We start from the raw sequence: 24580 nt of genomic DNA, 5'->3' as shown, positions 1-24580 counted from the left end.
AGAATCTGGGTGTCTCATTTAGATTTCCATTCTCCTTATCATTCCTCCATGAGCACTTAACAGTTTGGGTCCTGTTTATTGGCTTGGTCATCCCAAACACTTTAAAAATTCTAGAAATTCTTTGCATGTCGCTGGCTGTCCTCTTGGCCTAAAATGCCCTGTTTTTGTCTGCTTGGCCAAATCTTCTTTTCTGACATCATCCCCCTGATGTTCCGATAACACTGTGTAGTCACAGAGCTACAAGCTCTGTTTAGGTACTTGTCTCCATCACTAAACCACCTTCTGTGCCTGCCACTGCAGTGCCTGCAACACTGTATGCTTCTGCAACCACTGGTTGGATGAACCAGTGACCAACCTTCTACAAATGGCAGGTGTGTGTCCCACAGCATCACCATGTGGGCTTTGGCATCTAAGAGAAAGCGAGGAGGAAACATGAAGGAAAGGGACAGGGAGGGAGTGAAATTTCACCCGCAAATGACAGGAGTGCCATGGCCTAAGAGTAACTGAACAGAAACCATTCACCCACCTTTCCTTTGTTGCAGGCAGAGTTATCTGCTTTCTTTATCCTCTTGGGGATTTCTTCATTATACTCAAACTGAAGCTTGTCATTACATGATTTATTTTCAGGTCTGTCTTCTAGAATGTTGTCTGAAAATAAGTGGGCAGGCTTCAGCAAAGGAGAACCCAATGCTTCACTTACGAGCTATGTCTACATCATTCAAGGATATCCAGACACTCATGCTTATCTGTTAAGACTGAGGCTCTGGCTACATGTTACCAAAATTATGGCTTGGAGTGTTATTTTAAAAATCTGTTAAATGTGGTCAATGATATATTTATTTTGGATTGAATGGACTCATTTACAAGTAGTTTTGGTACCCTACAGACATAATCTAAATGAGAAGGCTCATGTCCATACAGATCATTAGGACCATGCAAACCTTACATTAGATACCCTTGTGTCAGAAGCCTCAGCACCCAAGTCTGGGGATAACTTAGTAGTAGAAGTACTTCTAGATGGTGCATACAGGAGTTAATCACTCTCACTTTAAAATGAAGCTATTAGCTTCTTTTACCTTTAGAAATGTCAAGACCTGGGGAAAAGAGATACTGTTATTTGCAATGCAGTTTTCAAAATTCTACTTAACTGGCAAGTAAAGTTTTAATAATTGTTTATGAATTTATTAAGCAAAAACCTCAAGGATAGAAATTAACATATATCTAACAACAGCTAAAGCATGACAGATAAACGTTGCTCTTGTTTTGATATTTCTATTCAAAATGACTTTAAAGGTGTTAAATGTACATTACAGTTATGCTCTTTTAAAATGAAAAATAAGAATGCTCTCATTTCTCACTCAAGTTTCACTATTTCATCAGACCATATATGCCTAGGCCAAAATATCCTCATACCAAGTAAGGGCCATGCAGGCTGCCAAGAAATAAATGAGATCCATCATTTTATTAAATTTTTACTCATGTAAGTAACACAATTTCATCATGCTAATAAGGCCTAAAAAATTGGACACAATGCTGACATTCATGCAGTTAAAATGTCCCATTCAAATGGCTTTACCTTCCTGACTGTTAGGAGCAGAAGAAGCAGTAAGGACATCTGCTATGGAAAAACAGAACCAGAAAGGGGATAAAAGTAAGGAAAATTAAGACAAAAAGCCAGATATATTAAACTAAGGTATGAAGCAAAGCATAAATAACAATAGCTTAGATTATAAGAGAAATGAAAACAAGAAATCCTCTATTGATTTAATATTTTGACCGTTAGGGATGCAAGGGCTAGGAATAAAAGAAACATTTTTAGTGTTAATCACACTGCCACATTCACATTACCTATTTTCAGTTACTGACTGTCATAACATTCCCAGTAATGCATTATATCACATGGACAGACATGGATTAATTTGCTGGAATCATGCAGTCACTGTCATAGAATGTCTGTATTGTCACAAGTTCAAATCTGTACTCTGATGCTTGTTCAAAGCTAGTCAAGATAAACAGCAAGGTTGGAAGAAAATTAATCTATATTTAGTTAATGGAACTTAATTAACTAGACACTCATGAAGAACTAACTGGCCAAAAGGCAGAGAAGGAATTCCTGAAACACGTGGGCCTCATGGGCAACTTCCTTTAGATCTTCTGGAATTAATTTTGTGGTTAGGAATCATCACATTTTTACAGCCCAAAGAGGTTTTAGACTAATTCTCTCGTTTTATAGACATGAACACTGAGGACCAGAGCTGTTCCAGAGATAAACTAGGCCACCCAGATTCTACAGATGAGCTCTTCCCTTGGGATGTCTGCGAGGGCCTCAGAAGGCCAGCCACCCTCCTGCAACTGTATGCAGAATTTTGAGAGCATGTTTCTTTTTCTGAGAGGAGTGGTCACAATTTCTCATTTCCTTCTCAGAGGGACCCATCATTACAAGAGGCTGAGAAACCTCTGAGGTCCCCCTAGGAAGCTCCAAATGGTTCTATCCATAGCAGGCAGGTGTCCATTCCCATCTCATCTTAGCTAGAGGATGTGAAGCTGGTAGAGGAATCGCACAGAGGTGAGTGAGGCACTACACAAACCACAACCAAGACTGAAAGACTGACAGGGCATTTAGCAGAAGCACAAGGAAGCCTCAACACGACCAGCTTACACTAGACATGGGAAAGCCACAAAGCCTGTTTGGGAATCAGCCAGGCGGAGGAATCTGTCAATGAAGTGGGAAATATCCATGTGGTGGCAGGCAGTGGCCTTCAGCTGTCATAGACCTTAGGTGTCAGTGCTAGAAGAAGGGAGAACACCAGCCAACACCAAACAGAAGCTTTTCATTACACAGCTGAGGGTCATGAGGCCTAGAGTGGAGATAGGGCATTGACCCAGCGTCTCATAGTTTATTGAAGCAGGACTTAGTGAGGCCCCCCAATGTATCCCCCATCCCAGCACAGTCAGGCTTTAAACAAACATCCAACGATTTTAGACAGTCAGTGGAGTATGGCTTATAATTTTACTCTCCTAACTGAAATAAATAAATACCTGATCATTTTGTTATTTGCATATCAAAAACTTTCATATAATATTAATACTAATAATTAAGAACAGTCCCTTCTTTCTGTTCTCAAAAGTATAGAAAAAACATAGGAGTAATTTATGATCGAGAGTGAATATAACTTCCAAGGAACTAACTTCTCACAGGGGCAAATGACATCTGGATTGGTTGATATCTGAAGCGTATGTGGTTTTTGTTTCTTATTTGAATAAATTTGTTCTTCTGGGACAATATCATCATAATTATAATAGAGTTCCACGGGGAAGAATAAGTCAATATAAGAATATTTATATTCCCACAACTTTTCAGGAATAGGATTCAGTAAGTTATCTTGATTCCTTTTCATTTCCCCCCTCTTTTTACCTTCCCATTAGAGTATGCGCCCCTCACATTATCTGACATTCATGTCAAGTAAATTTCAAGTCAAGTAAATTGGGCTCTTAGTGGATAGTATGAAACAACCAGCTATTACTGAAGGACAAATACTAAATGGACATAGACTAGGATCGTATCTGGGAGGCAAAAGGAGACTGGGCTGTACCTCCTGGCCCTGAAGGAATGTCAAGGAACCTGACAGAACTTGGGGGCAGGCCGTCCTGGAACATGAGAAGCAGGTATTTGGAGAAGGGTAGCATGGCTGTCTTAATGCCAATGGTAAATGATTGCTGGTCTGGACATATCTACATATTAGCAAAACAGTGATCTGACAGACGTAATTTATTCTATACACGCAATGTTATTTATATAAATAGAAACTCTGGCAATTACATTGCTTTTCAAAAGTTGCTGAAATGAAACTGTTTACCATCAGCAATGGTACCTAGAAAACATTTTGCAATCTATAACCAATTTAGTACCATGAGACACACGTGAAATCTAATTCTCATGAAGAGGAACTCTTCACCTGTAATCTGTAGGTAACTTCATTCATGCGATATTTGTATTGTGGCATTAGCCATCAGCCATATTTTGCCTGTTTGGTGAAACCAGACGGAAATATCTTGTTGGTTTAGTGATGTGAGAACCAAGGAGAGGAGAAAGTGAAATGCTGTTTTTTGTTTGTTTTTTTTCTATACTCCTTACAGAACAGGAGTGAAGACCATGAGAAAGAGGAGCAGAGCACAGAGCCGTGGTGCTGCCCCCTGCAGGTGGTGAGGAGTGCAACTAGCCAGCGGCCACCATTCCTGCGAGAACATTAGCTGCTGCAGAAACTGAAGGGTGAGAATGGGGCCTCTGCTGCAATTCCCCTTTTTCCTCCAGAAACCCAGTCAGGAATGACTCCTATGCTGCTTCCCACACCCTCCTCTTCTTTCCTTGAATGTTGGCTGTAGCGGCTAACAGAATCCCCACCCTTGCTTGTTCTCCTCACTAAGCAGTGGGATTCAGGAACTCTTGGACAGTGATTACAACAATCTGCGCTGTTGGCCTATGGAGTGTCAGACTCATTTCTGGGGGGGGAAGAAAAAGGACACAAAAAACTACAACAGAACGTCATCCCGTCACTTCCCTGCACACAGCCTAGGGTTGTATTTCTCTTACCATCAGACAGAGATTCATAGTCATAATCATATTCATCCTCTTCATCCTCCTCTTCCTCGTTATTAGCTGGTGGGGGATTGGCATTCCCCCCATTATAAGCCTGAGCTTGCATGGATGCTAACTGATGAGCCTGTAAGATATGAGTAATTAATGATGCTAAGCTACTCAAGTTCATTTGTAGCCTTCAAGGTGACCACCTAATGCTTGCCATAGTCATAAAACGTGGCTTACCCTATTTTGATTCATTTGAGACAAAAAATAAAAATCTAGATTCACCTAAAGTTCAGTCTCTCTACTTGGGCAAATGCTGACATCCCTATAAGAAATCCAGGAGCTTTTAACGACAATCACAGAATCTGTGTGTTGTTCCCAGGCACCCGGGTTCCCTGGGCCAAGCTCTCCAGGACAAAGGCTGGTGCTTGGGAGAACCATCACTCCCCAGTGATGAAGTGAATCAGCCCATCACTGTGGAAAAGTAAGTCTCTGTTTAGAAACTATCTAAAGGCCGTTGACTTAGAGAAAAAGGTTAGAGGCCCTATGGACAACTAGACTGAATGAAGAGTTGTTTAAATAAAGTTTTTCAAAACACTTTATCTGAACCATCAATCAGATTAACAAACTAGGTTTAGAAATTTCTAGAAACTTGATGTATGCTTCGAGGGAGATCATGTGCCTTTACATTAGACTAGAATTACTGTGAGGTGATATCACAGGACACAAGGTTAATATAGGTCGGGGAACTCAGCACAGGAAATAAGTAGAAATATAGGAAAAGTTACTTGCATGAATTAAAAACAAGAAACAGAGCTAAAATCCAACAATAGAAGAATGGGGTCAGTAAACTATGGGGTATCTGCTTGAAACAAATGAGACTTCAAAAAATAATTGTGATATATATTTACTGAACAAAGGATACAGAATTGTGTGTATATAATTACACATGTGAATATATATGAATATAGTATATCTATGTAAATATATATACAATTCTATATCATTTGCTCTGTGTCTATCTACAATGATTATAATGGTATACAATGACATGCATAATACAGCAGGGAATATTGACCTGTTGTTGTGCACAAACCCCTTAAGCAGTCTGGTGAGGCAGGATCCCTTCTCAGAATGTTATTTTAATTTAATTTAATTTTTAACTAAGCTTCACACCCAACATGGACCCCAGTGTGGAGCTTGAACCCATGACCCTGAGATCAAGATCTGAGCTGAGATCAAGAGCTGGATGTTAAATCAACTGGGCCACCCAGGCACCCTGTCATTTTAAGTGCATAAAACAAAATGCAAAAGATTACAAAAAAAATGTTGAATACAGTCATCAAATATTTTAAAAAATTATGGTGCTATAGAATATGTATTTCTTTATTAACACAGACAAAAAATGTATAAGGGTAGGTCAAATAACATTTTTGAAGTAGTGATAAGCATAAGTAATTCTTGGAGATATTATCAATAACTTGATGTAATAGAAAAAACTATAGGGGCGCCTTGGGTGGCTCAGTGGGGTAAGCCTCTGCCTTCAGCTTGGGTCACGATCTCAGGATCCTGGGATGGAGCCCTCCATTGGGCTCTCTGCTTGGCAGGGAGCCTGCTTCCCCCTCTCTCTCTGCCTGCCTCTCTGCCTACTTGTGATCTCTCTCTGTCAAATAAATAAATAAAATCTAAAAAAAAAGAAAAAAACTGTAATTTCTACTGCTGATGAAGAACCAAGTACTGGGGCACCTGGGTGGCTCAGTGGGTTAAAGCCTCTGCCTTCGGCTCGGATCATGATCCCAGGGTCCTGGGATCCAGCCCCATATCGGGCTCTCTGCTCTGCAGGGAGCCTGCTTCCTCCTCTCTCTCTGCCTGCCTCTCTGCCTAGTTGTGATTTCTCTCTGTCACATAAAAAAAAAAAAAAAAAAAAAAAAAGAACCAAGTACTGCCAGGGTTACTGTGGTTTGTTCCCTACATTTATTACCAGAGGAAATGCTAAATTTTAGCTAGAGGTTAGTGAAAATGGAGATGTAACTTTTTTTCCATCTATACTCATAGGCCCTTGAATTCTGTCTGTAGATATATTACCAAAGTTAAGAACCCCAGTAATACAGGCTGTATTTGGCATTGGAATTATGGACGTTTAAAAATAAAATGATGCTCTCTTCCCCAAATTTTCTGAGATGTGGTTATATTACTTTCATAATAGAAATGTATACATAGGAAGATATAATTTAGGCTGTGTCTATACCTACATAAAATATTTTACAATACGGTCCACTAGAGACAATGGAACACTATCTAGGCTGGGATTTCTAAAAGTGCGTTCTATGGAACATGAGCTCCACGGGTGTTAATAGCTGGTAGGCGAAAACTGAGCTAATTACAGTTACCACAAGACACAATGGAAGGTTGGGAATGGTGCTTAAACAAACTGGAATAGTCCTGCTACAGGGTTTCACAAAGCCTTCATTTCATATGCTAAAGGGCACTGTGATTCTTCAAAGCGCTCCACTATAGCATTTCCCACGCTTTTTAACCAGGGATTCCACCCCACCCCCAACCTCACCACCTTTTCTCAGTGTCTCTCATAGGATTAGTGTTCTTTGAAATGCTGAGAAATCTGCTCTAGGCAGAAGGGACCCACAGAAGCAAGTCTATTATTTGTCATGGGTAAGAGAAGGGCCTTGCTGCAGCCAGCATTCAAGACAGAACCAAGGGCTGGGAATGATGATGCAAAGAGCCAAGTAGATCCGCTGCAAAGATGCAAAGATCTGGGGATTGGCAATATCAGAAAGCAGTGTGCCAAGGTCCTTTAAACTCCCAAATACTTTTACCAGCACAGAAATATGGAGAGATGGCCAAAAGGATAACCAGGAGCTGACATCCTTATTCTTTGCAATATCCTACTTACTCTGAGGCAGAAATACAAGACCCCGGCCCTTGAATAAAAGCAATTCAGACATAGGTCAAGGGATTGGAGCTAGAGTTCATATGAGGGGACTGGCTCAGATGGGTCTAACAGGGGCCGTGTCTTACTCTTCTCTATTCTACTGGCCCCTTGCAGAGTCCCATGTGCATTGTTTGAGTCTACTGGGTTGGAGTGCTGGAGACTAAGGTCAGAAAACTAGAGATCTGATGGGGTGTAGTTAGGGAGACTCAGTAAGAGCCTCAACTTGAGTCTGATGCAGATGGAAGGCTACAGAAATCCCTCCGGCTGTGAGTCAGTCCACCCTAGCTGAGGGTGAGTTTCTGGTATGGCAATGACCCAGGTAAGTCAGGGATTGGTTCTGAACATACTGGAGCTGTGGGCACTCACTCATCCAGCCTCATGTGAGCTCAGATCAACAGGTCTAGACCCACCACCTGCCAGGTGACTGAAAGACCTTGCAGGTATCACTGTCGGCACTCCCTGGGAGATCATGGGAGGCTGGGATTGGTCTTAAAAAACTACAAGTGGGATTATACTGTCCCATTTTTACAAAAGAAGAAGTGCTAAATTGTGGAAATTATATAGTGTGGACTGTCAAGGTGATAGCTGACGAAACCTCAGAATTGGTTATTAACTGGTTGGTATGTGAACACAGAAAATAAAGAGGTGATCAGCAAGAGTTAGCATGGGTTTACTAAGAACACATCTCTAGAACACTAAACTCTTTAGACTTTTGGGGTAAGGTAACTCACTTTTGGGAAAATAACAGATAAGGAGTGTTTCAAAACTTCTAGGTTGATAAGAATTATTTTTAAATAAACAGATTACCCAGGTTTCCTTGTGGAAATTCTGATTTAGTTGGGAAGATCTGGGACCTAAGAATCTATGTTTTTAACAGTGTTCCAGTGATTATCAATATATTCTGACTTAAAAAAAAAAAGGATTTTATTTATTTGAGAGAGAGAGCATGCCTCTGCATGAGTGGGGGAAGGAGCAGAGGGAGAGGGACAAGCAGACCCTATGCTAAGAATGGCTACACTATGCATGGCTAGATCTCAAGACCCTGAGATCTCAGGACCCTGGGATCACGACCTGAGCTGAAACCAAGAATTGGATGCTTAACCGGCTGAGCCACCCAGGCGCCCCTGTATTTTGACTTCTACATTACGTTTGCAAGAGTCTTTTCTGAAGACATGAATCTGAATCCTAGCTCTGCTACTCTGAGCTGGGTGGCTTTGACAAAGTCACACAAATAGTTGGGCCTTAGTTTTCTACTATACATAAAGAAGTTAAGGCAGATTCTGGAGAAATGTGGGCTGCAGCAGAGGTGAGCACTAGGCAGGAGGGATGATCACAAAAACTCCAGGAAGGATCTGTAAGAAGGACAGACTGGGCTCTCTGCCTGTTCATCTGACTCAAGGGCAGTTTTAAGGATGAAGGCACAGTTTGAAAAAACTGCTAATAAATGCATTGGATATCAGAAGTCAAAATTCACAAAGAACACTTTAGGCTGCGATGACATACCGAAACCGAGAAGAGCCAATGTAACCGAGATAAATGTGAGGCTCCTGCCCATGAAGATGAAAATCAACCACAACCCTGAAGACATGGGGAGACTAGCCAAAGAGCAGTCCATGTGAAAATAACTGAACTCTTTTTGTTTCGCACAAACATCGCAGGAGCCCAGTGTGCACTGAAGAATTTTAAAAGCCAGGACAGTCCTAAGCTGCCTTAACTAAGGTACAAAGCCCAAGTTAAGAGCGGCGATGGCTTCACTCTCCTCCTTGTGCTGTCAGACCCTAACTGGAGTACTGACTTGTTCTGGAAATCACATCTTAAGATGGAGAAATTCAGGAATATCCACAAATTTAAGAATATCCCAAACATTCTTAATGGAAAGCAAAGAGTCTGAGCAGCCATATCCTGTGAGAAACAGTTGACACAACAAGACTGTTTAGTTTGTGGAAGAGAGAAAAGCTGGTGGGAGGCACATGCTAGCTCTCTGATATGGAACTGGTTGGTGCAGCTGCAGAGGGAAGAAGGAGTGCCAAAGAGTAGGAGCAACAGTGAGCAAGATTTGGGCTCAACATAAGGAAGACTTCTCAAATAGCACAATGTATTCATTTGTGAACTGGAGGCTGCATTGGTAACCGCAGATGTCTGCAAAGAACAGGAAAGGCAACCGCTACAACATTCCACCACATCTAGAAGACCACAGAGGTACGGGCAGGATAGCTGGGTCTGCTTGGCAGTCAGGAGCAGGCAGTAGTTGATGAGTAAAGAAAATAGCACGAGGGACAGTGTTGTAGGAGAAAAAGCACCCTGTGCTGGGCAGTCCGTTACTGATGCAGCCGCTGCAGTGGGCCAGGCATTAGGGAACACATGCTAATACTTTGTTACACGACTTCCTAACAAAAGCCCATCAGCATAGCTCTTGTGGTCTCTGGAACCCAAACAAATGCTGGGCTTTCTGGAACAGTTTTGAGAGTCCATATCTGGACACAGGTAAACCTAGCCAAGGGCTCTAACTTGAGGCCCTCAGGGCTGACTTCCCCTCCAGACCAGACTGGTGTGGCTGGTGCAGTGTTTTAGAAAGAATGTAATTAGAGCTGTTCATTTATGAGGGCATGCGTGCTTCACTCCCGGGCTGACCGCTTCCAACCGTCAGCCAGCCAGCTGACCCCTCATCTTTATGTTTCTGCCTGACCCCCAAAAGCAGCTGGTTTTGCAACTCTGGGCCAAGAGCTGTGTGTGATTCAAACTGTGGACCCCCGGGGTGCACACAACTTCTAGGGATGTGCAGCTTCATATATTTTTAAAGGGATCAATTTCTAGATTCAAGATTTTCAACCTCTATGTGTACTCTTTAAAAAATAGGACTATCTGGGGCGCCTGGGTGGCTCAGTGGGTTAAGCCTCTGCCTTCGGCTCCGGTCATGATCTCAGGGTCCTGGGATCGAGTCCCGCATTGGGCTCTCTGCTCAGCAGGCAGCCTGCTTCCTCCTCTCTCTCTGCCTGCCTCTCTGCCTACTTGTGATCTCTTTCTCTGTCAAATAAATAAATAAAATCTCAAAAAAAAAAGGACTATCTGTGAGCAAGTGTAGGGTCGGCTGGTTCTCCCTTCCCTCGCTCTTGTCATACTCTTCTCTTATTTAAGAAAAGTGTAACTTTCACTTACCAAAGGGGGAAAAATCTGTGATACATGAGATGAGGTGAAAACCACCCAAAGTAGCAAAGGATCATTTGAGAACACAGAGCTCTTGAGAGTCTTGAAAAACTAAGGAGGGGGGAGCATCTTATTTCATCTAGACAACAAGCACATTGAAAGATCCATGCCTTTATCTGTCTGCCTGCCTTCCTCTCCATCCATCCATCCATCCATCCATCCATCCATCCATCCATCCATCCATGCCTGTCTCTGTCCCTCTCTATCTTCCCTCCCTTTCCATCCTTTCATCTGTCCATCCACCCATCTTAGAATTAATATTCGAAAGTGAGATGCTTGGGGGCCGGGGTGGTTCAGTTGGTTAAGCGTCGGCCTTTGGCTCAGGTCATGATCCCAGAGTCCTGGGATGGAGCCCCATGTTGGGCTCCCTGCTCAGTAGATAGACTGCTTCTCCTTCTCTGCCTCTGCCCTTCCTCATGCTCTCTCACTCACTTGCTCTCACTCTATCTCAAATAAATAAAATCTTAAGAAAAAACCCCACAAAAACCAAAAGTGAGATGGTTATCATAGGGACGATAACACAATATTTATTTGAATTAAAAAAAATAAAGTCAGACTTTTTCTGACCAAACTAAATCGGGCTGGTTGGGCTGATATCTTTGACAATGAGGATTGTTTTGTGCATTATATTGGTATATAGCTTATGTTATCTATATTTATCCATAATATGTTTGAAAATATATCTTTTGTAACTACTTAGACTTGTGATAAAATCTTTAATGTCAATCAAAAAATGTATAAAAGGTAAAATGTGTGAAAAAAACAGTTTTTCAAAAAATTTTTGAGATATTTGAGCAAAAAAAGTTTGATGACCATACTTGTATAGCATTTGTGGTAATCCTGAGCCACTCCATTTGGGGGCAAACCTGATCAGTAGGGATCTCTTGGCTGGACTGGTTTGGGGCCCTTTCTGTAAATATCTATTTTTCTGCTCAGAAGGGTAAGTCTAAAGATGATGGGGCCTCTGATCTCATGTTCCTCCCCCACTCTGAGGGCATCTGACATCACTGGGCATTTGGTGAATCACTGAATCTTCAGGTGATATCAGGTAAATCTCTAACTCAGCCTGGACTTTGGGCAGCCTGCAATCCCACTGCAGGTGACCTTGACAATCTGGGAATTCCCTGGTACTTACACAGCAGACGACAAGATTCTTTAAGGACCCCTCATGGAAGCAGTACTATTCTGAATGGCAAGAAATACTGGAAATAGAGCCTGAGAAATGGGACAATGAAATGTTTATAGAGTGGTCTGAAATTCTGACAGCGGTCCCATGATTCACTTTGGGAAGCTTTTGTGAGATTTTAGCGTCAGAGAGGTCCTGTGAAGCTAGTTACTTTAACATTCCCATTTTACAGATGAAGAAACAGAAGCCTAGAAGGGCTGACTGGCCCATGGTCACATGGCTGGTTTGAAAGAGCCAGATACTAGAAACTGGCATTTCAGCTCCGCACCTAATGCTCCTTCTCCAGTATCATGCTATATATCATGCGACTTTAAACTCAGGCCCTTACCTCTGAGTTCCACAAATCAGGGCTTTTAGATAATTGGTGATTTCTCCAAATCGACTACTCAGCTATGTCAAGCTGGACCCCTGACTCAGCTACATTTGAGATTTTTTTATTGATGACTTTGGACAAAGGTTCCAAATTTGGTGGGCTCATAGAATCCTTTGGCTGACTTCTCTGTTCTCTGGAACCTACTGAAGCAGGACCGGAGTAGGGGCTAGGAGGTGATGGCACAGACAGAAATTAAGAGCCATTGACCATGACCTGGGTTGAGCTCTGAACTGTCCCTGATGCTGGAACAGCACCATTGTACTGAGCTTTGTGTGGTAACCCCTGGCTGTTGTTAAGTTTTGAAAAAGACAAAGCCCTAAATAACACAAAGAATTTTGGCAGCTGTCATTCTCTGGGATACGTGCAACCTGGCATATGAACTCAGCGGCTCTAGACCTAAGCTTTTTTGTGGATCCTTGGGCCGAAGGCTCTTTACACCCAGGTTTGGGATACTTGGGGAGTAGCTCTCTGTGGGTGAGGCAGGTTGGGGAGTGCCCTGGAGTCCACAGGCCACAGTGAAACATCAACTTCCATGCTGGCACCACAGGGCCGCTGGTGTTAGTGTTCCACTACTGACTACAGGAGTTATAGCCCCTTGTCCAAGTGCTCTCTCTATAGGGGCTCTCCCTATGGTGTGTGGGGGGAGGTCACTCTGTAGGGAGCTTTACCCAGAGGGGACCGCAGCCACCGCTGTGGGATTGATAGCCAAGAAGTCCAGGTCCAGAGACAAGAGTCACACATTATCCTTCTCAGAGTAAATTAAACAATGAGGTGCATTCTACATAAGAAGTTAATTTCATAAAATAAAATTCTAGGTGAATGGGAGGACAATCTTAGTCTATTAAAGGGAAAGCCCAAACTCAAATTTATCATCCCAGGAAACTCAATCGTCAAAAACTGGTTGCTCTGTAGGTCACCTGAAAGGTCAGAATAACACTGATTTCTTAGTTCTGGGCACACCACATACCCAGAGCCTCTATAATGAGAGGAGAATACCTTTTGCTTTAAGATATCCACTGGCGTCTGGTGAGCTTTCAGCTTCTTATTTTTAAGAAGCACTTTCCTCCTAAGTTGGTCAGGTGAGGGAAGCATTGGATCATCTGAGAAATCGCTCTCAAACAGGAATTTAGCCACCAGTTTTTCTCCAAACACAGTCTACAAAGAATAAAGGTAAACACATCATCAGTGCCTTTTACCTATGCTTGAATTATTTCGCTAGATATTTCAGCTCAGTTGAATGGTTCGACAAACCCTAGGAAGAGAAAGTAGGAAAGAAGCGGTGTCCCTCCTCCCGGCCCACACTGTCTTACTGGAAGGAAGGGAGGTGGTTAGAAGGTCAGGAGGAGAGGTCTAGGGCATTCTTCAGGTGGCAACAGCTCTAACTGTTTAGGACAATGCTCTAGGGCCTGACAGATTAAAGAAAAGGAGACTCAGAGGCTGTGGTTTGTAGAATATGATCCATTCCAGATGTGGGTAAGAAGTCAAAAGGATAGAAACTTTCACATAGCTAGAGAGTGATGACAAAGAATGAAGGTAATGGGGAGAATCTGCCACCATTTAGTATAGAGAACTGCACATACCCTTTTCACAAAGATTTTGTGAGCACTGGCCTCCAAAGAGGAATGTGTGTCCCTCAAGGAGGTGGGTGGTGGGAATAGACATAAAATGTTCCACTCGGGGGAGGGTAGAAAATATGGCAATTTCTATCTGTAGTTATATTTTAATTAAAAAAAAAAAACAAAAAAGGAAGCTGAATAGTGTTTAATGTTCCTTTGCCTCATTAATGGAATTGAGAAATGAGTACCGTGATTTGGCAAGAGCAGCTAACGACACCCTCTTTCCACCCACATACAGTTTCTCTGTAAAGTGTCTTTATCAGCAACTATAGCTGTTCATCGAATACTGAAATATGAACTAAACCTAAAGCCAGACATACAAGTGGCTAATCATAAAAATTTCAGCCCTGGGTGTTTTACGCAACTAATGGATTGTTCAACACTACGTCAACAACTAATCACGTACTACACATTAGCTAACTGAACATAAAAAAAAGAAATTAAAAAAATTTCAAGAATAATGAACATATTCAATCATATTACTCTCACTAAAAACTTAGATAATAAATAACACATAATTAAAAATTTTTATGAGAGCAAAAAGGGATTTTGTACCTTTAATAAATAATAATATAAGAATTATTGCTTATTTCACCCTTTCTATGTTATTCCCTTTCACAGTCTATTTTTGCATGTTTTAATTAATGTATAAAATATGTTAATAAGTAGGATATGTGTATAATGTATGAGTAAGACAACAAACATCCAATAGGAATACATACTACAGTATTTTACTGATGGAGCATACAATCAAAAAAGTTGAGACTAATTCATTGATGAATGAATTAGTCTAATAATTAATTGAGACAATTCATCATTATTCTAAATGATGGCAAAAGAAAGACAATATGAAAGGCTGATTAGTTTTGTTTGCATAAGTATTTGGGGACATTTTCCTTTGGCCAAGCCCTTGCCTCCCCCCGAGAGCCATATTTCCATAAGTGCGTCAATCAGTGGAGGAAGGGAGAAATATAATGGAATATTTGACCCTGAATCTGTCTGCGTTATAGCTCACTTGTATAAGGAAGGGCCAAGTGTAACGTAGCAGCTGTTCTGGCCAGTCTAAGCTCTTTGCCAACTTGGATCCCCATATCTGTAGTGTTAGCCACAAGAAAATCTGACTTATTTGCCCTGAGGTATTTTCATTTTTTCCACATACAACTGACAGGTGCCATCCTAGCATCTCTGATTTGTGGTACCAGAAGCATTGGAGAGTCGGTCTCTCCTTATCTCCTAAGGCTTTCAGGAAATGGTCAGGAGACCACAGTTCAGCTGCAAAGGTGTACCATTCAAGAGGGGTCCAAAGCTCCCAGGGCACCCTCTTTTCTTAGGTCTGAGGGACCTTAACTGTATGTACTTCGTGGCTGAGGTCCGGCTGTGATGTGGCCCATGGTGGCTCCATATAAAAGCAACAGTGAAAAGACAAAGGCCAAGATGCCATCCTAACTGCTAGCTAATAGCTTACCTTGAAAATTTCTGCCATTTTTCGTTGCTGAGGCAATGAGCAGTGGTTCTCAATTGATATGATGATGGGCAGGTCAGAGTTTATGAAGGCACTGCGGTCAATGGCTTCAACCACCTCCTGCGAGAGCCAGAACAGCCCATTAGAGTCCAGATGTCTGTCCGGGGTGTCAGAAGAAGTACTTACAGCCACAGAAACCACCTAAATTGTTTTATGCAGAAGATTCTGGCCAAAATGGTTTTTATCTTTTCAAACATATTTTCAAATTAAGCACGATGATAGGCTGTTTTCTATAAACACATTAAATGGCTCATACTGAGTTTTGTTCACATACTTTATAAGGAAGAGGTATTAGCATGCCAAACTTAACAGATCAGTACATGTACTGATTATATTTTAGGTAAAAGGCACTGTGTTTGCTACAGCATCAAAAATAATGAGGCTTAAGATATTTTCCTGCTTTCAAAGAGTTTATAACCAATCTACTTGGGGCAATAAGACATATGTACCTATGTTTATGTGTGCATGTAAACACAGTTCTCAAATCCTCCTCCTCTCAATATAGAGTCCAGAAGTTTGTTTTTTTTTTTAATTTATTTATTTGACAGACAGAGATCACAAGTAGGCAGAGAGGCAGGCAGAGAGAAAGGAGGAAGCAGGCTCCCTGCTGAGCAGAGAACCTGATGCGGGGCATGATCCCAGGACCCTGAGATCATGATCTGAGCCGAAGGCAGAGGCCTTAACCCACTGAACCACCTAGGCGCACCTAGAGTACATAAGTTTTAAGAGACATGAATAGGAAAGGAAAAGTGAAGGGGGGAAATCAGAGGGGGAGACAAACCAGAGACTGTGGACTCTGAGAAACAAACTGAGCGTTTTGGGGGGGGGGGGGGGCGGTGGCGGGATGGGTGAGCCTGGTCGTGGGTATTAAGGAGGGCATGTATTGCATGGAGCACTGGGTGTTATACATAAACAATAAATCATGGAACACTACACCAAAAACTAATGATGTATTGTATGGTGACTAAGATAACACAATTAAAAAAAGAGAGAGATGAATAGGAAAATGAGCAAAAGAGAAAATGCATTTTAGCTATTCTGTCTGCAAATAACACAGAAATAACAGTATTCCATCCCAGCCCAGCCATAGTTCAGAGAAAAATGATTTTATACAGCCCAAACCACTCTGAATGAGGATAGCAACTACATAATGAACTAATAAACTATTTAGAATTTGAAACAATAATCCATTGTAACTAGTTTTCCTGGGTGACTGACCTCCCCTAGTGGAACCAATTTGCATTACTTTATAATATTGATTATTTAATCATCTCCTAACACATGATGTTGGTCTTTGTCAGCGGGACACCTGTAGCAGGAAAAAAGCCCCTGCCTTTTATAGACCATCTTATGATGTAAAAATTGCAACAATATTATTATAAGATACCTCATTTAAGGTAATGGTTATTAAACTGGTGAATGAGATGCTAATGAGAGTTCTAGATCAATTCCAAGAAAAATGAACATGTGTACATCCCACGCAATTTTGGGAAGTCTATTGACATGGGTCAGGAATAAGAACCCCCAACCTAAGGTATAGTTTGGAAGAGTCAGTCATGTAAAGGACTAATGAAGATAATGACTCTGTGATCTGATTTAAGGAACGTTATGAAGCATTACCTTGAAGGGGATCTTGGTTGTCAGCGTGTGCCCGTGGTAGATGATGGGCATCCCATCATCGCCATCCCAGCAGTCCAACTCTACACTCCTGCAGCCTTGTAGGAGGACCTGTGCGACCAATGCATGGATTCACTCCAGATGAGCAAATGGACACAGAGCCTCCAATTAAACTCAACACATGCTACTGTGTATCAGTGTCCACATCCAGGGCTAAAGCAGAAGGGCATAATATCTAAAATAAATCGTGCATTTTGGCCAAAGACCACAAGGAATTATGGGAGAGAACAGATTATAGTGGAAAGAGTATTTACCAGAGATGAATACTATTGGAGGGTAAAAATTTTTTTTCTTTTTAAGATTTTACTTATTTATTTGTCAGAAAGAGGGGGAGAGAGAGAGAGTGAGCACAAGCAGAAGGGGTGGCAAGCACAGCAGACCCAGGGAGAAGCTGACTCCCCACTGAGCAGGAAGCCAGATATGGGACTTGATCTCCCAACTCTGGGATCACGGCCTGAGCCAAAGGCAGGCACTTAACTGACTGAGACACCCAGGTGTCCCTGGAAGGTAAAATTTGATAGCAAACCCATATGACTATTTTCCCAGCAACTTTGGTCCCTCAAGGGACATGCACAGGGTACATCCTGAAATGAGAGAGCGAGGCTAGTGCTCTACCTCGGCAAATGTGAGTGAAGGTGAAGGGGCTGAGGTTGCAGACCAAAGCAAACAAGGCCACCGATTCCTTAATGAACTGGCTAAACATTTGTATGAATCCAATCAGAATAAATCTCTTCCAATTTAGACCCAAATTCTGCCACTGGCTAATGCCTTTCCTGTGAACACAGAGCATGGCAGAAGAGTAGAAGCAAGCAGTCATCAAAGATTTGCCTTGCTGTCTAATCCTAGAACAGAGGCAAATAACCCATAAATTCCCCTCTCCCATACCCACAGCAGTCATCAGTGATCAGCCACAACACACGCACCCCCTATCTCACAACCTCTTCAGGAAAGTGCTCTGGGAAGCACTACTGCTGAATTAGGTGAGATGATACCCATTTGCTCCCCTTGATGGGGAGCCGGCAGCAAAGCTCCCTACACACGTGCTCAGGGTGCAGCTCCGTAATATTTGTGGGCAGCAACCTCTTCCTCCATAGACTCTTTGAGAACTATTTTTTAAAAATTTTTTTTTATTTTTAAAAAGGCTTTTATTTATTATTTTTTAAATATTTTATTTATTTATTTGACAGAGGGAGAGCACGTAAGCAGGGGAGCAGCAGGCAGAGGGAGAGGAAGAAGCAGGCTCCCTGAAGAGCAAGGAGCCTGATGTGGGACTCGATCCCAAGACCCTGAGGTCATGACCTGACGGCAGATGTTTACCGACTGAGCCACCCAGGCGCCCTTCTTTGTGAACTATCTTTTTTTTTTTTTTTTTAAAGATTTTTTATTTATTTATTCGACAGACAGAGATCACAAGTAGGCCAAGAGGCAGGCAGAGAGAGAGGGGGAAGCAGGCTCCCCACTGAGCAGAGAGCCCAACGGGGGGGCCCCGATCCCAGGACCCTGAGATCATGACCCGAGCTGAAGGCAGAGGCTTTAACCCACTGAGCCACCCAGGCGCCCCCTTTGTGAACTATCTTAAGAGATTTCCATGTATTGGAAGAGTAAAGCAAACCAAAAGGTGGATGTATCTGGGAACAGACCAACTCTAGGATTTAAAAATCCATATAATATTTCCAGGTGACAGCACTCCAGTACTGTGGGTGAGTGGCCACTAGAGTTGTTGCAATGAAACTCAGCAGAACCCCTCTTATTTTAACTTTTTAAAATGAGGTCCTTGCTAGATTCTTCCCATTCCACGGCACGCAGCCCCCAGTCTTCCCAGGTGACCTATTGCCCAGGTCAAACTGATTCTGGGGCCTAAATTCCCAAGGCTAAGAGCTTCTTCCAGCAACTACAGTATGTAGAGGTATGTTGCTGTGGGCTGAGGACTGTTGTGTCGAATGACAGCAAGAGCAGGGGCTGCTTCATCTCCCTGGTGAGCCACACTGGGGGAACGCGCAATCACTGGCAGCTCAGGAGATGGTTTTTCCGCATGAAAAGGCAAAAGGTCTTTCCAAAGTCTGCAAGACATTAAGACCTCCACACAGGGCTAGAAGAAGAAAACTTCCAGGTGAGAACAGGGTTTTTCCTCACTCCTAGTCTGTCCCATGGAGGAAGGTGAGGAAGTAACTGGGAGGGCCGAGGGAAGGCAGAGGGTGGTAAGAAATAAACTACACGGGATTTTCACACTGGGTTTAACCATGTCTGTGAGTCTATTCAAGGGGTTCTTGGACCTCCTTCAAAGGCTGTGACGATCTCTATTTGGGGTGTAATGCTAAAGAGTTAAAAAAAAGAAAACCTCTTAGAGGTCAAATAGGGCAGTGAGGTAGGAATTAAAGCTAGGACATTGGCCCCTGCTCATTTTCCTGGGAGAAATCCACAGACACACTGCATCTGTGTACACACACACACACACACACACACACACGTGTGGTTCATGTCTTTCTCCTAGAACTAGAACAATGGATTTCAAACTCCAATTTAACCTTGGAATTCTCTGTGCAAATGGAGGGTCATATGTAAAGCACGCAAGAATAGGCCTTTAGTTACAGCAGGGATGGGCCCCCCCCCACCACCCCTGCTTGCTCCTCTCAGTTTCCTGATAGACTTCTATTTTCAAAATCACGACTCTAAGGACACATCTTCATTTCATAATAAAAATCTTTTAGAATTTAGCGTTTAAAATACAAATTCCATACTATAAGCTTTGGGATAGAAGTCTGACCCATGCTTACAGAATATCTGGACTGATGTGGAGAACAAAGGAATCTCAACTCTGCTGGGTTTGTGTAAATGATGATAATTCTCACACTTGAACACCCTCCCTGCCCTACCCCTCACAACCACACACTTGTATTCCTGGGCCTAGCCTCACTTTTCTTCCAGATGAATCCTTCTTGTAGGAGGTCAGAAAATAGGCAGCATAGGTGAGAAAACTGCAAAAGATATAACAGAGGCAACTGACATGCAGATCATTGAGATGTGGTGTGAAGGTCAAAAGGATGTGCCTTTTCTAGTCCAGAAACCCTTAGGAGTTTCCAAGAATGTTTGCATGAATTTAAGTGCGTAGGGACAGTGCCTACAGTCTTTGTAGATTTTCATTCCTTAAGTTGGTTACCATAGATAGGGATGGATTGATTGTCTAACAAATTGTGAATGAAAATAAACAATACTTTGGGATTAACTTCCTAGAAATTCTGTTGCATTTTCTATTACGCTTTCCCATTATAATATATTGATTTATTTAGCATTTTGTGAAACGATTAATTTTCCCATGGGAAAATCTAATTTTAGTAGGAGTAGGTCAGACTAAGTAGGATTTAAAAGCTATGAGTCTGAAAAAAAAAAAAACTTTTTTTTTTTTTTTTTTTTTTTTTTTTTGCCTTGTATAAGGGTTAAGTATAGATAGGAGGGAGAAAGAAAACAAAAAGAAGTAAAGAAAACAACTGTATATATAGGCAGTTTTCCCACACATCATGTTTCCTCGCATTCCCCATGTAAAAGCTTGTAAGTTCTTCAAAGGAGTTGGGGTCAGGGTTTTGTGACTTTGGGGGTTACATCAATAAGGTTTAGTGGAAATCACATGCCAAATGCAATTATGTACCTGACTGTAGAGTTCCACTGAGGACTCTCCTTTGAGCTGGTGGCCTGTGAGGTAGGTATTGTGTGAAGATTCAATGTAATAGTAGGACAGGGGCAGCTGCAAGTCTTTAATGTCTTCCTGTGACTCGTCATTTTTGGAGGCAAAATTATCTTTATCCATCAGAAACCTAGAGGAAACACATTTTCTTAGGTCTGCATGAGGAAAACAGATATTCTTAAATGATGGGCAAAAGAGATTTTAAAAGTTACCTTGCAAATCCCTCAAATGACAGTAGGCCCTGATGACACATACTAACGCTAGGCTCGAACTTCTGCAAGGGACACAAAGAGAGTGATATTTAGGTAAAGGAAACTAAGGGGAAAAAAACCACCACATCATTTTTTAAAGCTGTTCTGTTTTCATCAGGAAACATCTAAACCAAATATTTGAACTAATTTTGTTATGCAGTGGTAAGAGGCAGTGTTTTAGTCCCAAAGAAAACATTTATTATACGTGCGTTTATTATACGAAGCGTATTTATTTAAGAGAAAAAGGGAGAGCAAGGGAAAAGTCTAAGGCTGATTCGTATGAAAACAAATGGTTGTCAGCACGTTCCAGGTGAACATGGGGATAAGCAGCTACCACAGAGCTGGGGAGAGACAAAATGAGTTGAGTCACAGAGAACACTTGGTACGGTGCTCCCAACTCAATAGTAGTAGAGTGAGCACCAGATCATGGGATCATAATCTTACATTGTTAGCATGTTCCGTGATCAGCTGCTGGGCAGAGAATCCACTCATTCCCAGTTGGTTGATAAGGGAGTTTGGAAACCCAGACCCGGCCTGCTGAATATGGCATGGCCCGAATGAGGTCCCAGCCCGTCTCCTGCCACCCTCCTGAGGAAGCCATCATCATCTCTCTCCTGGCTGCTGGGACAGCATCCTACCCGGTCTCTCAGCTTCCACCTCATTCCCAGCACAGCTTACTTCCCAATGGGGCCAGAGTGACCTCTTGAATACATAAATCAAACCCTGTTATCCCCCTGCTCGAAAATTTCCAGTAGCTTCCCATGTCATAGGGACTGAAGTCAAAGTCCTTACCGAGGCCTAAAATGTCCAGATGACTCGTCCCCTGCCCATCTATCTGGAATCACGTCTAGTGTTGTGCTTCTGGCTCACAGGGCTCCTATTCCACCAGCCGTTTTGTTGTCTCGCTCCCATCTCTGTCTTTGAGCTCGCTACTCCCTTTCTGGAATGCTCTTTCCTCAGACCTCCATGCGGCTTCTTGATTCAGGGCTCAGCCCCACTGTCACCTCCTCAGGGTGGCCTGTGCTTATGCCTTTCAGTCTCCTGCCTCACTACATCCCCCTACTCTGCTTGAGTTTTTCAGAATCCATCAATACCTGAAATTACATTCTCTCTTTGTTTATTGTCTGCCTCACCCACTAGGTGAAGGCCAGAATGTGATCTTATTTGCTATATCCCACGTCCTGGAACAGAGCTGGGCCCATAGAAGGAGCTAATAAATATTTGCTAAATGATCAAAGAGGTTGAAAACCTAGACAACTAATTTTATTACTGTGCTAGGACAACAAGAAGGAACCAGATACTGATTCCTTATAACAGTCACCAAGAGAAGGCTTGCGATCTTTGTTAATTGTATGTCAAGTAAGAACACATATACTTGGCATTTAATGGAACCCTTCTGTTTCTGCCCTAGACTTAAGGGTTCTGGAAAGAAGTACAGAAACAGTATGTTTAGCAGAAAATAATTAGAACAGTCAGAGGCTTTATACACATGTGCGTACGAAATGGTACAAACCTGAATGATACTGAGGATTTCATCATAAGTGCAGTGCTCTCCCTGGCAGTTGACAAGGAAGTCATTGAGCTGGAGTATGCCAACCCCAAAGATGCCCAGAGACGTGCTCTCCACCCCAGTGCCATTTGTCACGATACTCGCAGCAGCAATGGCATCAGATATCTGCCTCTGGTTGTCTGACAGCTGCTGTTTACTCTTAATGAACAACCCCAAGTCCGAGACATTTCTGGTCAGTAAATCTGAAACAGAAGCACCCACAGAATATGTGCAAACTAGCCAGAATCTTTCACAAAGTTCACTTTAGAGATAATGGTGTTGTGGAATTAATCTCTTCAAGATCTGTCTACACAAGCCATCAACTTCACGTAGTTGAGGGGATAAAAAATGAATCAATGAATAAATAAAAGAAATCAAGAGAGAACTAGGTCAGTGATCTTGAAAGCCCATGAGCTCAGGGTATGAAAGGAGAACTCTACATTCAGTTGGGGACTTCAGGCTGAATTTGAACTTTAATTTTTGAGAATAACTACATTTTTACTTTTATAGATAGTGAAGATGAACCCTTATAGTTGTTTTGTACTTCACACGTGTAATTATAAACACTGGTGTGTAGGTTCCAGTGCAAAAATAAGTTTTCAGCTTATTTGGATATAATATCAGGGAATATAATTGCTGGATTGGATGGTAAGAGTGCATTATGTTTTGTTAAACTGCCAAACCTCTTCCAAAGTGGCTGTGGCATTTTACCTTCCACCAGCCATGCTCCAGGTGTCCCACACTGGCACCAACCTTGGTATGGCATTTTAATTCTTGCCACTTTGGAAAAGAAGCTGGCAGTTTCTTACGGGGCTAAAGATATGCTTGCCCATACAATCCAACCTTCCCAGGTGTTTACCCAAAAGAGTTGAAAGCTTATGTCCACACAAAACTTGCCCACAAATGTTTATAGTGTCTTTATTCATAACTGCTTAAACTTGGAAGCAACTAAGAGGCTCTTCAAAAGGTGGACGGATAAACACCTGGTGATACAGTATTATACACTAATATACCTGGTGATCGGGTATTATTCAGTGATAAAAAGAACGAGCTATTGAGCCATGAAAAAAACATAGGGGAACCGTAAATATGTATTCCTAAGAGAAAGAAGCCAATCTGAAAACACTACATACAAACTGTGTGATTCCAATGATATGACATTCTGGAAAAGACAAAACTAGGGGGACGGTAAAAAGGGGTTCAGAGGGAAGGTGGGAAGAAAGACCAGGTGGAGAAGAGGGGATTTTTTAAGACGTCAGAACTATTTTGTATGATACTGTAATGGTAGATATGGGTCACTATACTTTTGTCAAAACCCACAGCATGTACAATACAAATAGTGAACATTAAACTATGGGCTTCAGTTAATAAATCAATATCAGCTCAATTGTCACAAATATACCACACTAATAATGCAAAATATTACTAAAAGTAAAAATGGTGTATGTGTGTGTGGGGAGGGTACGGTGGACCCTTGAACAACACAGGTTTGAATGGTGCGGGTCCACTTGTACGCAGATCTTTTCAATAAACGTAGTATAATACTGTAAATGGATTTTGTCCTCCTTATGATTTTATTCATAATAATTTCTTTCCTCTAGCTTATTTAACTCTAAGAATATAGTATACACACACACACACACACACACACACACACACACACACATATACAAAATCTGGATTAATCAACTTCTTGTTATGTTATCAGTAAGGCTTTTCTGATCAAAACCAGGCTATTAGTAGCTAAGTTCGGGGAAGCCAAACGTTAACATGTGGATTTCTGACTGTGTGGAGCACTGGCACCCTTAACACTTGCCTTGTTCAGGAGTGAACTGTGTATGGGAATTCTATACTTTCCAATCATTTCTCTGTAAACCTCAAACAGCTCTAAAAAATGCCTATTAATTTTTTAAAGAGTGTAACTACTTGACTAATCCACAGTTATGCATATTCTGTGACTAGAGTTGAAAAGGTTAATAGTCTAAGTTGAG

The 24580-nt window shown here is 41.9% G+C and overlaps 1 protein-coding gene across 2 annotated transcripts in view; it reads right to left on the bottom strand.

The window, feature by feature from the left end:
- The window catches only part of PLCE1 (phospholipase C epsilon 1), a 319088-nt gene that overhangs the window by 34588 nt on the left and 259920 nt on the right, over positions 1 to 24580 (bottom strand). The window contains exons 14-22 of one of the 2 annotated variants that reach the window (XM_046026766.1): positions 22554 to 22792; positions 21002 to 21063; positions 20754 to 20919; positions 17054 to 17161; positions 15377 to 15493; positions 13292 to 13450; positions 4592 to 4721; positions 1577 to 1615; positions 527 to 648 (exon numbers count right to left, since the gene is read on the bottom strand). In XM_046026766.1, the coding sequence (XP_045882722.1) occupies positions 527 to 648; positions 1577 to 1615; positions 4592 to 4721; positions 13292 to 13450; positions 15377 to 15493; positions 17054 to 17161; positions 20754 to 20919; positions 21002 to 21063; positions 22554 to 22792 (1142 nt within the window). The remainder of the gene's footprint in view (positions 1 to 526; positions 649 to 1576; positions 1616 to 4591; positions 4722 to 13291; positions 13451 to 15376; positions 15494 to 17053; positions 17162 to 20753; positions 20920 to 21001; positions 21064 to 22553; positions 22793 to 24580) is intronic. The other variant, XM_046026767.1, reaches the window with a different exon arrangement.

The sequence above is a fragment of the Meles meles genome, chromosome 13 (assembly GCF_922984935.1).
Source record: "Meles meles chromosome 13, mMelMel3.1 paternal haplotype, whole genome shotgun sequence".
Taxonomy (NCBI): Eukaryota; Metazoa; Chordata; class Mammalia; order Carnivora; family Mustelidae; genus Meles; species Meles meles.
The sequence above is the reverse complement of the archived record's forward strand: the minus strand, read 5'-3'. Positions and strand labels throughout refer to the sequence as shown.